The sequence below is a fragment of the Prunus dulcis genome, chromosome 1, assembly GCF_902201215.1.
Source record: "Prunus dulcis chromosome 1, ALMONDv2, whole genome shotgun sequence".
Classification (NCBI taxonomy): domain Eukaryota; kingdom Viridiplantae; phylum Streptophyta; class Magnoliopsida; order Rosales; family Rosaceae; genus Prunus; species Prunus dulcis.
Window position 1 is genome coordinate 39,873,318 of NC_047650.1, and position 13,333 is coordinate 39,886,650.

The 13,333-nt window shown below is 36.9% G+C and overlaps 2 protein-coding genes across 4 annotated transcripts; both read left to right on the forward strand.

The window, feature by feature from the left end:
- Positions 1 to 1,672: 1,672 nt before the first annotated feature.
- Positions 1,673 to 5,786, forward strand: LOC117615951. Of its 3 annotated transcripts, none has more exons than XM_034345134.1 (3): positions 1,673 to 1,801; positions 2,800 to 3,363; positions 5,158 to 5,786. In XM_034345134.1, exons 2-3 carry the CDS (start codon positions 2,898 to 2,900, stop codon positions 5,205 to 5,207), a joined length of 516 nt encoding a protein of 171 aa, XP_034201025.1. In that variant the 5' UTR covers positions 1,673 to 1,801; positions 2,800 to 2,897; the 3' UTR covers positions 5,208 to 5,786. The 3 variants fall into 3 exon arrangements, with proteins under 3 accessions (XP_034201025.1, XP_034201026.1, XP_034201024.1); XM_034345135.1 differs by lacking the exon at positions 1,673 to 1,801 and adding an exon at positions 1,822 to 1,994; XM_034345133.1 differs by lacking the exon at positions 1,673 to 1,801 and adding an exon at positions 2,482 to 2,688.
- Positions 5,787 to 6,969: 1,183 nt separating this feature from the next.
- On the forward strand, positions 6,970 to 11,177 carry LOC117615952 (protein NETWORKED 2A-like). Its single transcript, XM_034345136.1, has 2 exons — positions 6,970 to 7,485; positions 8,145 to 11,177. Exons 1-2 carry the CDS (start codon positions 7,392 to 7,394, stop codon positions 11,018 to 11,020), a joined length of 2,970 nt encoding a protein of 989 aa, XP_034201027.1. The 5' UTR covers positions 6,970 to 7,391; the 3' UTR covers positions 11,021 to 11,177.
- The last annotated feature ends 2,156 nt before the right edge of the window (positions 11,178 to 13,333 follow it).

Below are 13,333 nucleotides of genomic sequence, written 5' to 3' on the forward strand. Positions count from 1 at the left end.
TCCTATTTTTGTAGAGAGATTTGTCCACTAACGAATTGCCAAATGTGAGTTGGATTATAAATAAGAAACATGAAGAGCGATTGGAAATATTGCCAACAAGACGTGGGCCTCAAAAAAGGGATGGCAAAACTTCATGGAAAACGCAAAGACTAAAACAAGAAAGAGTATTGTCATACTTGTCAAATTTGTACACCAGAGTTTGTTAGGGAATTTGAAGAAAGGATCTCGAACACATGAATAATTCTTCAGAATCATTTAAATTACAAGCGATAAAAAGATAAAAGAAGTTAGATGGTAAAAAAGAAAAATAAATTATTGAAAATGTTTGTACTTTGTTTGGCCTTAAGCCTAAAGTTACAAAGGGGAAGGATATCCAAACAAGTGGATGTGGGTTACTTGAACCACATGTACACGCAAATGGAAATGGCCTTTCTAATTTAGGTCAAATCTCAAGTCTAAGCCACCAAAATTTACCNAGCCGTCCCTCTATCTAACCACACCTTTGGCCTTTAAAATCCCATTCAAAACGTGAATAGGTAAATATCATATTCATTTTTCATTCCATATAGTTGGCCATATCTTAACTTGATGAGCTTTATTTGGATGAGTAATCTCTACTCATGTGACCAAGAACAACATGTAGGACTTTTGTTTGGGGCTGCTACTTGTTAATGATGTGATATGTCGTACTCAACTCTCCAAAATATTCAAACCACTACGTTTTTCCTATTTCTTGCAGGAATTTTTAAATAAATCACTGTGCTCTAATTTATTGCAATGTGTCATATTTTAACGTATTTGTGTTTGTGAGCTCAACTCCAATTCGTTAATTTACCATGTCTAAATATATAAACCTAAACTCATCGCAAATTTTACACGTTGTGTCATATTTCATCTATTTACCTTCTTTTTTGAGGAGAGGGGGGTGTTCAATTAAACACCAAAATCTAAAATATTATCAAATAATATCAAGTATAACATAAAGAACCGACCTTATAATACAACATATGTATAGAACTCAAACGATTAGTGGGGATTCAAATAATTGTCATATAAATCTTCATTTTGTGTTATCAACCAACTCTACTAACCTTTCGATGACACCTGTTTTCATTTATTAAGGGGAGATTTGCTGCTTACTGCTCACAACGAAAACATCCGACCTATACTATAGTCAAGTTGTCTGCGTATCTTTACTTAGAAACTACTTAGACAATACGAGGAAATCTAAATAGATAATTATATGACATTATTGATGTGGTATTCACGTAAGAAAGTCACTTGTTTATATCAAGGTGAGAGGATTTGAACACATATTCTCAAATACAGTTTTTAACCACTCAAACTACAAACATTTTGCCCCCTCATCACTTAATAGAACGTCTATTTTCTCTCATCACATGGCTTACCACGTCAGATATAAGCATAAGATTGCATGCAACTAGTAGTAGATATTTTTTTTGGTCGATTAGTTGGCTTAGCAAAAAAGAAAGTAACTGAATCTAGAATTTTTTTAAAATATTGTTGGAACTTGGAAACAGTTTCTAACTAGGCAAGTTTTTTATTTTCCATCATCACAAATCTGATCTGGAATTTCTTTCAATTTCATACGTATATGCTCCCGTTTGCACACGTGTAAGCTTATCCTTCCTTTATTTTATGAACTCGCTTGCACTACATAACAGCCCTTATCCGTAAAGTTGGAACAATCTATTTTCCCCTTTCTGACTGAATACAGATGAAAATCAGGGTTACTTTCTTGAGAAACCCTAAAAATTAAACCTTAACTTCAAGCTTCAAGGTATACCAAATTAAAGTGGCCGATTATACCTTTTCGCTTTCCGAAATTTTATAATTTTCTGCTCAATACATAGATTTTTGTTTTCATTTTCGGAGGTGCTTTGAATCTCCATTTGATATTCCAAATTTGAATCACAAGAAAAGAATTTTGGCTTTCTCTGTTTTTACGGGCTACTTGGACTACAAGAGTTAAGGTGAATTTTGGCGTGGAGAAGTTGTTTTTGGAAGCAAGAAAGATCGAAATGCTCCAACTTTTTGCTTCAATTTCAGTGCTTTATTGTTTCGGAGATAGAAAATTTAAAATTGGGTTTTGGTCTATTTTCATGGGTCTGGAAATGTGAATATTGTGATTTGTTATTATTATTGTGTTTATTTCTGCATTAGAACTTACAAATGGAGCTGCTTGTTTAATTTTATTGTGTTTATTTTTGGCTCTGTATTTTCCAAAATCCATTCAACTCTTTCATTGCGTTCACTGCTATAATTGGTAAAACCGTGTTTTCTTCTTTCGGAAAGTTGGGTTTTTGACTAGCAAGATTTTCTGGGTCACATTCGGTTTATTCTTTTTGAGCGTCTGTATTCATTGAATGTTGCAGCTGTTAGACTTTAGACCTTGACCTTTGTTTGGTTGCCCAGAAAACTGAATAGTATAAAAGGGAAACATTGAATTTCTTGGTAATTTGTACGAGAAATAGGACAGTTTTATTGACTCAGCCAAAAGAAATGCACTTTGCTGATGCCATTTCCTGTTTCAGTTTCCAAGCAAAAACTCTAGTCATGGCAATATTTTTCTCTTCTTTTCATCTAATTTCTCAATAATCAAACTTGCTTGATTTCCATAAAGCCAAAGCTTTTTCTGCATATGTGTTATGAAAATTTCCCTTTTCTGTAAGCGTCAACAGCATCTATTTGTTTCATTGAGCTTGCATATGCTTTTTAATTGTATTATTAGGTTTGTACTATGTTCATCGGTTAATTCTCTTCTTATAAACTTCTCAGGAACAGGCAGAAATTACCCAACATATTGTCTGTTTCCACTTCCACTGGTTGGGCCCGAGATACTTGGTGCAACTGGCAAAAGATCTTTGAATGAGAAAATGGCTGTGGCTTTTACCCAGCTTTCATGGTGGTTGTGGAGTGGAAAGCAGAAAGAGCCTAGAATCTCCAATTCATCTTCTTTAAGTTCTTCACCCGACCCCGGCATGTGGGAATCTGATGGTTTAAAGTTTCATTCGGTTAAGGGGGCCAGTATGGCCTCATCATCATCAAGAAGGGTGAAACGCAAATGGCATAGTCGGGAAGAACGGAAAATTGATAGGGAATATGATCTTGTTCTAGTTCCATCTGAGGGAGGATGTTTTTCTGGTTCTGAGTCTGATGACTCGGATTGGTCAGTTGGATGGTTGGAGCCTCATGGACCTGGGTTTCGGAGTGATGATGATACAGACGATAGTTTTGCTGTGCTGGTTCCATGCTATGGGCATGTTATTCATGATATGGTGAAGGATCCAAAGAGCAATATCTTGAGCACTGTTGGGAACATCCCAGATGGTTATTCCGATGGTAAGAGCTTCTCTTATATGCCTATTTATATCTGTTTACAAGAAAAATTTCTAGCATTTCTTTTATATATCTTGCTTGATGAAATACCATAGTTGATATGAAATGTTCAAACCAAACCTTCGTTTTAAATTTTTAGTACCTTTTGATTATTAGCCACCTTTAGAAAAGGGGCTTTTACATCTGTTGCTTTGATTTCACAATCGCTCTGCAGCCGGTTCTGGCTACACTATGAGGGTCTCATACTCCACTCATTGAATGCGTCACTAATGATTTCTTCTTAGGGAAAACATTGACTACAGTTGGTTCAATTATTACCGCCATTGCTTCTGGTATATTGTAATATAAGTGAGGATGACAAGTTATAGTCAATTATTCGGTCAAGGATGCAGAATTTTGATGGCTAGAAGTATTCTTTTCAATCTATTTAATGATCTTCTAAAAATTGGGGACTTGCCTTTTCAAATACCAATTGAATATTCGAGTGGGAAAAGTTAAGATGCAACAGCCTCTTTCAAAGTGCTGATGCGCCAGCCATGTGTTTATTCAGTTAGAGCAGCATAAATTTTGGTTTAAGGACAGAGTTGGACTTGATAGGGCATTGACTATTAAATTCCATTTTTAGGAGTGAAATGTGTTTTAATGTTGTTTTTGTGTTAAATACAAAATGAACTTTTTCTTCTCTCTCTCAATCTCCCTCTCTGTGGGTAGGAACATAAAAGAGCTCATCGAAGTTAGTTATTGAACAGTTCAAATTAACATGATTGTGAAGGAAGAACTGTCTAAATTTTGGAATATGGTATGTAATGGTAGAGTCCATCCTTAAGTGCTAGGCAATAGTTAGTTACAGTGTATACAGTTGGATCTTAAGAGCTATATAGGATTGGTGAAAGTTAATGGCTGACATTTCGCTCAACTTGGTGAATCTTGACTTTCCCTATTCCTTTCATGTCACAGTGTCAGTGTCACTTTTTCTCGATATTCATGCATATTTCGTGTTCACTGAATTTTAGTAGTCATTATATTGATGCTGCAGTTCATCTAAAACTACGTCAGTTTTAAGTGAATCCTAAACGGCAATAAAAGGAAGTAAAAACTCAGGAAGTGACTTCAAAAGAAATGGATGCATGGTCCCAAATATGTCTCGAATTTTTTTATAAGAAACTGTCCACATTCCAGAATTTCTTATCCAGTTTGCAGTATGTGATTTGGAAACTCTTATATGTTTAGTATATATTTTTGGTTGCTAAATTTATAAGTTTGGCGTCTATTGTAGTGGTAATGAAGCTCTCAATCTTTCGATGGACGATTATTTGTATTGGAGTAGTTGGGGAAGGGATTTTCCATATAGTTGGTTGAGATATCCCAATGATAAAAGTTTCTATGTTCTGCTCTTATCATAAATTTGTTTGAATAGTCCTTGTTCCTTCCTTGCATTGGTATCTTGAGTTCTCAGATATTCAATAAATTGAATTGGGCATCATGAATTCATTGGCATTATTGTTGTTCCTATTTCTGGTGGTTACCAGGAAGTTAGGTGCTTCGTTAATTGTTCATTTTGCTTTCATTATTCCATTGGAATTGCATACTTGCTCTGTCTTATCATGTCTGTTGATTTCCTGTTGCTTTTGTTTTTGTGTGTTGTTAAGTCGTGGTATCTGTAGATCTGTAGATCGGGCTATTGCTTGTGGCAATTGTAATCCAGGTTTTGAGTTGTGGGAAAAGGCTAAATGTATTTCCCAAGTAAAATGGACAGTTTATGCTGACTTGTTCTCTGCATTTTGCTCTCTTGTGCAGAAAGCAAGAAATATATGGAAGAGTGGCTCTCTTCTCTCAGGAACAGCTGAAGGCAGATTGAAATGGATACTTATTAGTAGAAGAGGACTGGCTAATGTCGGTCCAAGCTAATATAACTTTGAGTAGTAGACATGGAGATTTATGAAGGATTACTATTGCTAGAAGGTGGCCTGCTTTCTTGCTGGATTTGCCTTGGCCAGCAAGTAGTTGGCTGCTTCAAAATTTAGGATGGTACCACGTGATATAAGTCAATAGCTAAAAGAAAGAAAGAAAAAAAAAAAAAAGAAGAGGAAATTTTGGCTTGGGAAACTTTTAAGAAAATGAAGAAAAATGAAAAAAGGGAAGGAAAAGAAAATATAATAGGTGGGATGTGTAAATTTGCCTTACATGTGATTCATGGATGTAAATAATGCTGGACGTACGAGAGATAGGAAGCTTAATGCTTCTTCCTAATATTTGTTGTAAATAATCTATGAATATTCATAAAAGAAAAATTGTAAATATTATGTGAAGAGAAGAAACCAATGACTCTCTGATAGCTTCATGTTGATGTTATTGTAAATAACGTGTTAATAATTCATATTGTTGTAAGTACTTTTTGAATAATAATAAAAAATTTGTAAATATAATATGAATCTCTCTCTCTCTCTCTCTCTCTCTGTGCAAATATTTTAGGATTGAAACAATTTTTATATGGGGCTTTTTTGGGCATATAGGCTTCATGCAAAAGCACTCAGAAACAAATACTTAAGATCACCTTAGAATTATGTGGATATTTTCCTTAGGTCCTCAGGATCACATTAGGTCCTGTAGATGTATTCTGCACACTATATAGTTTACACAATTAGATTATAAAAAATAAAAATAAAAAAACTTTGACACCTTGAAGGATCAAATTGATACCAAGAAGTGATCATAGTTAACATTATTCAAATAAAAACTACGAGGACTTGATTTAACCGAAGAGTTAGTTTGTAGGGCATTATTTGGTGGTCATGGGTAACTTATTGGAGGGTGAAGCGAAAGTTCAAAGTTGTGTCTTTTTCTCACACTCAAAGTAGAGATGCTGTGCAGTTATGGTAAGATCATGAATCAGTTTGATAGTTGTGCAGTTATGCATATCTACAGAGAAAAGAATTGTGTCGCAGACGGATTAGCTAACTGGAGCTATAACATGGGTCTTGGTGTGTATTATTTTGATTTTGCTCCAAGTTGGATAGGTTCTTTAGTTATTGACGACTTGATTGGGGTGTCTTGTATCCGTCTTATTTATGTTGATTTTATGTAGTTACGTTGCTTGGGATTTTTCCACCCCAGTTCACAAAAAAAAAAAAAGGAGGTCGAGATACATGGTCACTTCAATTGTATTAGTTCTAACACATATAATTCATAACCATCCAAGAGTTCTTCTTGGATTTATTAACGGTATACCGTCCATGAAGTTTGAGTTCAAATTATCCTCTAACAAACTGAATGCCACTAAACTAAATGGTCATTGATGAAGTTGACAGACTTTTAGATGTCACTTGAATATCATCAGCTTCTCTAAAGAGTGAGTCTGAGGTAAGATTTAAATGTGACGACGGGAGCTTGTTGCCCATTTCATCAATTAATTAGAAAAAAATGTATAGAAATGAAAAAAATTGAAACATGAAGACTATAGGGTATTATGGGTATAATTTCTCCTAGAACATTTGCCCATAAGCTGAAAGCTTAGTTATAACAGCAACAGTAACAGTCACTATATACGCGTATGCAGCTTGAACTGATGAACAGAAGATGGCATTCTTTCAGAAATAGCCCAAAAAAGGGAAGATTATCTGATAACGAATCCAGCTTGTATTTTCCAACAAAAGTTAGGCAAAACAAGAGAAGTAACCAAAACTTTTCATGGGCTCACTCTTTTTCCTGGTTACAACCAACCTGGCAAACTGAGAGCATGCCACGTGGACAACCTCACTGAAGGCCTTTGCATTTTTGAGCTTTTCCAACACCTATAATCCAGGCGAAGTATCCTCTCCTCCATGTATGGTCCTTAACAGGCCATTTGTCAAAAACTGTATGTGATGTTCTCTTAATTCCTTCAATATTCATGACTTCATATTATTCTTCTGGCTTGCATTGTGTGATTTGGGTTTTCTCCAATGGATTGAATGAAATAATCTTTGTGGGTTTTGTGTTCATAATGATTGCTTTTCTTTAGAGAGAGAGAGAGAGAGAGAGAGAGAGAGACAATGTTGCAGAGAGCAGCAAGCAATGCATATTCATGGTGGTGGGCCAGCCACATCAGGACAAAGCAGTCAAAATGGCTGGAACAGAACCTTCAAGGTATGTGAGTGTGTATGTTGTCATAATATAAGTGAGATCAGTGTTCCTGTTGATCTGTGATTGATCCAATCTGTTTTTCCTTTTAGATTTGATATCTTTTACCCACTTTTTCCATCGATATGATAAAAAGAAAGAGGACAGTAAAAAAAATTCTTGCTTTGTTTTTTTTTCTTTCTTTCTTTAATTTCCCTTTTATTGGAATTAGTAGGTTATGTAGATTTGCTTCCACATCAATAAAACCCTATATCCCATTTGTTGGAAAGATATGTACTGCTGCAGCTAGAAAATGTTTGATGAATTTTCCCAAAGAAAATTTTAAAATTGCTAACAAAAACCTCTAGGAAGAGGTACATGAACGAAAAGGAGAGCATGAAGATAAAAGAGCAACCATGTAGCTAGGGAACCTGTAATGATTTATAACAAGAGCACCAGTTTTAAATTTCCCCGATGAATTCAAAGAACATTGTTATTTTTCTTTTACAGTGACTATAATCACCTTCCAAATCTGTGTAGTTAAAACTTCTTATAAGTGCATTGTCTCATAAGCTAAACTGCTGCTGTACATTGTGAATTGAATTCCCCAGTTGGCTAATTCTGCGTCTGCTTTGTAAGAATGTGGTTGGTATTATATTAACATACAGACATGTCTTGAATTACAGATATGGAGGAGAAAGTTCATAGTACACTTAAAATCATTGATAATGATGGGGACTCCTTTGCACAGAGGGCAGAAATGTATTACAGGAAGAGGCCAGAGCTAGTGGCCTATGTTGAAGAATCGTTCCGGGCATACCGGGCTTTAGCAGAGAGATATGATCACTTGTCAAGAGATCTGCAGAGTGCCAACCGTACGATTGCCACAGTTTTCCCAGAGAGAGTTCAGTATGCAATGGAGGATGAGGATGAGGAAATTGCTTCTCAAGCATCAACTTCTTCCGACGGTCCCAACAAAGCCTCCACAGAAGAATCCAAACAAAACATCCCAAAAGTTCCCAAGTTACCCAATAAAGATTTCAGGAGCAAATCCATGTTAAAGAGGGGGCCGCTTAAGAGAAATACAGGCTGTTTTAAAGCTACCATAACTCCAAGGTCAGGGCTGACCAAAGATGAGGCACTGGAAGAAATTGATAAGCTTCAGAAGGATATTTTGGCCCTACAAACTGAAAAGGAGTTTGTGAAGATCTTGTACGAACGAGGATATGACAGATACTGGGAGTTTGAAAACGAGATCACTGGTATGCAAAAAAAAGTTTGCAGCTTACAAGATGAGTATGGCATTGGCACCGTCATCGAAGATAACGAAGCTCGAACTTTGATGGCTGCCACAGCTTTGAAATCATGCAAAGACAGCTTGACTAAGTTACAGGAAAAGAAAGATGAAACAGAAGAAGAGGCAAGAGTTGAGCACCTAAGGGTTAGGGAAGCCAGCATGAAGTTTGAAGACCTCAAAGATGAATTTCGTTTGAAAGACGCAGACTGGTGTGATCCAACTGAGGAGGATGAGGCTGAGAACATTGATCTAGAAACAAGAAATGTAGACCAAGAAAGACATGATCAGGAATTGTTGCGGTCTAAGATTTTGGAACAGCTGGATACAAGTTCAAACACCTCCACTATTACAGAACTGGCAGAGAAAATTGATGGACTTGTAAACAAGGTTGTGAGTCTAGAAACTGCAGTCTCATCTCAGAATGCTCTAGTAAATAGATTTAAATCAGAAACAGATGAACTTCAGGCACACATTCGGAGCTTGGAAGAGGAAAAGGAGATTCTGATGGAAAACTCGGACAGGATGAGGAAAAGGATAAAGGAGTTGGAGGAGGAGTTGCGTAGAATTAAAAATTTAAAAAGAAGTGTAGAAGACCAAAACAACAACCTCCAAGCGCATTTTACAGAAGCTAGTTGTAATCTTGATCATCTCTCTGGAAAATTGCATAGTGTGAAGCATGAAGAGGAGGATGAGAACGCAGGACTATTCCAGGAAGTGAGAGCACTTGATGCCAAACCAGAAAAGGAGATTAAAGTGGATTCAGATAAGTCGGCCACCGATGAAGAATCAGTGGTTTTAGAAGACAAAATGACAGAAGATGAAATTAAGAAAGTGGATGTTACAATTCTCAAAAATTCCGTCAAGGGTGAAGAAGAAAACCAATCTGATCCAAGCAATAGCCTTGGTTTGATGACTGAAAAGCCTCAGGAGCCAATGCAGCAGGAACAGGTTGAGAATCAGGCTTTGTCTGAGACAGTAGACAGTAATCTTGAAGTTGAGCCACAGGAACTGGAACTTGCAAATGAAGGAGATCAACCAAACTGGAGGCAACTATTCTTAAAAGGGTTAGAGGATAGAGAAAAGGTTCTGCTAGAGGAGTATACTTCAATTCTCCGGGATTATAAGGATGCAAGGAAGAAGCTGGGAGAAGTGGAGAAGAAAAACCGGGATAACATCTTCGATTTGGCAATGGAGATAAGGGAATTGAGGAGTGTTGTTTCTTCGAAGGACAAGGAGATTAAACTTTTGAAGCAAAAACTGGGATCCCCAGAGACAAATCTGGATGATAGTCCCAACACCTGTTCAACAGTATATAAGTATCCAAATCAGGAAGGCTCCCTCGAGAGCCCAACTCAAGTAGCTGCATCACCGTACTCTCCTGTTCCATCTCTAAATTTCGATAAAGAAATAGCTGCCAGTTATCTTGGTGAGCAAGCAACAGAGAGATTTGAGGACTCATCAGGAAACTTGAAAGTCTCACCTAGAAAGGAGGAAGAAAAAGCAACGAGGAAAAGGCATGTTGTTAGACCCCATTCTGTTTCAGCTATTGAAGGAAGATTCCGTTCAGACATTGATGAGCTGCTGGAGGAGAACTTAGAATTCTGGTTGAGATTTAGTACCTCAGTTCATCAGATACAAAAATTCCAGACATCGATACAGGATTTACAGTCAGAGTTGATCAAACTAAAGAATAAAAAGAAGCATGAAGGAGGGTCTAAACAGCAGTCTCTACAATCAGATGGCAGGCCAATATACAGACACCTGAGAGAGATACAAACTGAACTGTCCTTATGGTTGGAACACAACGCAGTACTTAAAGATGACTTGCAGGGTAGATTCTCATCTTTGTGCCACATTCAAGATGAGATATCAAGACTATCCAATTTAGGTTCAGAAGGAGAGAAGATGGAGCTTATAAGCAAATATCAGGCCGCAAAGTTTCAAGGCGAGGTTCTCAACATGAAGCAAGAGAATAACAAGGTCAATGATGAATTGAAGGCAGGTCTTAGCCGTGTTAGAGGACTGAAGTTTGAGGTCGAGAAGACGCTAGCAAGACTTGATGAAGAACTTGGAATTTCCGTGGCATCAAAGAGCATTGAACCGAAACGCTCAACCAGTAAGGCTCGAATTCCCTTGCGGTCTTTCTTGTTTGGGGTTAAGTTGAGAAGGCAAAAGCCATCAATCTTCTCATGTGCCAGCCCAGCATTACAGAAACAACACAGCGATCTAGCGGCAGCTGCACCACCACCAGAACAACCAATGTAGATGATCAGTTATATTCTACTTTTATGTTTTTAGTTTTAAAATTCATTGAGGGATCAATCTTCTATGTTAGTCATGCATAGTACATTTGCAGACAGGAACCAGAGACAGGTTAATGCTGTAGTATTGTATTCTTATTTTCTTTCATTATCTTGTATGATATTATTCAGGATCTTCTCTTGTTTGCTTACAATTTGTTTGGAAACTTCATCTTCCATCCAGAATTAAAATGCTTATGTGGATGTTAATTTATGCAAAGTAGGCTGCATACTAAGGAGATTTACAGTGCATCACAATTGTTGAATGTCAGTGCCTCCTACGTGGGGAAGAATCAGAAACGATAAATCATCTGGTTGTTTTTTGTTTTTTTTATCACCGAGTATTTCAAACATCGAGAAAAGAAATATCACTAGACCACGAACCATTTGGTAATAGATCATCTTTCCAGTGATTACACAAGCTGTTTGTTTCATGCTATGTATCTGTATCTTCCAACCATTTTACATTTGGAGATTTACTTCAACATCATAGTCTGAAACTGTTTTTTCTTGGGAGAGTCTATAGTGAGTGGGAAGTTATAAGGGGTGTTTGTGAGGGGTATGTAAGAGCCGTTGGATTTCATCCAACGGTGAGTTTTTAAAAGAGGGTGCATGTAGAAACGGGTTGAAATCTAACCCGTTAGAAACCCAACTTCAGTTTTTCCCCTCTTTCCCTCTCTGTGAAAAACTGAAGAACACAATCCTCTCTTTTTGAATGAAAAGCAAACCCACAATTAGAAGGATCCAAATCTCCCAAATCGTATAGTCACTCGACTGTCAGTAGCTCGTTGGGAGGCCTGCGATCTATGGTAACCTGGGTATTACGAAGAATGTCTCTTACCTAGCTGTTGCCCTGTTTTGATTCTATGGCTCAAGTGAAAGCCCCTTCTCTTTTTCATTCAGCTGACAAGATTCCAGATGAAAGCAAAGTAGCATATCTCTCTGTTTGTAGCTAGAAGCCACAGCAGCAGTTGTTCCTCGATTTTGGTAGAGATGGAGTCTCAAATACCAAAGAGTCTTCTCTAATGTCCACCACATTCTTTCCAGCTGACTGACTTCAGAGGTCCCGATTGATTTTGAGAGGTAAGTTCACTTGCTAGATTGATTTTATTGGGTTTGGTTTATTTTTTGTGAGGGTGGGAAATTCGTCATTTGTGGCATCAATAATGCGTCATTTTTGGAATCAATAATGTGTCATTTCCTTATGAATATTCAATATACTTAGTTCATTGTTGTTGGTCGGGGTGGAAAATCATGAAATGTAGGTAAAAGAACCTAAACTTAGGCTTAATGACATTAGGAGTAAGCATTTGGAGAGGATATTGGGTGAAGTTCTGGAATTGGTGGTTTGAATTACATTTGTGTTCTTAGTTGAACATATTGGTTCTAATGTTATTTTGAACAGATTATTTGACAAGAGATGACGTAACTTATGAAATTTTGCTGCGTTTTGTGTAATTGGAAGTTAGGCTATGCGTATTTTGTGTCAATTTGGGCAATGTTTTGTGTAAGTGGAATGCATTGATATGTTGTGATGCATAATGACTGATTAATGAATGAATAATTGCTATGCAGTACTATAGAAGTGGATCAATAATATAGTTAGATAAAATGTCTGGGGGCTCAGACAGTGATGAATGTGCAACAGCTAATGGGAGGGTTTATATTCCTGAAGTAAGAAATGAGGAAACACCAGCAGTTGGGATGATGTTTGACTCGCTTGACCTCGTTTACAATTTCTATAATAGATATGCATTCTTAGCTGGCTTTGGTATTCGACTTCATTCCAGCTTTTGGGGAAAAAATAAGAAAGAGATTTTGAGGAAAGAATTTGTATGTTGCAAACAAGGTGCATACAGGAGGGATGAAACTCGGGAGAGAAAAAGACAACGGGGAATAAGTAGATGCAATTGCAAAGCTAAGATTGTGGTTGTGAAGACAAATGGGAGCAAGAAGTATACCATATCTCTTTTTGCAGAGGGACACAATCATAAGATGACACCCTCAGAAAGAATGCATTTATTGAGATCACACCGTCATATTTCAGATTCTACAAAAGTACTCACAAAACAGTTGGGTTCAGTTAATATTCCCATTCATCGGAAGGTAAGTATTTTTGAGGTGCAATCCGGAGGAATGGATAAAATTGGTTTTATCAAAAAAGATATCTACAATCTTGAATGTAGTGTGAATGGGAAGCTGAGGAACCACGATGTTGAACTAGTGACCGAGTATTTTATGGCTGAACAGAAAAAAAAAATGAGGCTTTTTATTTCAA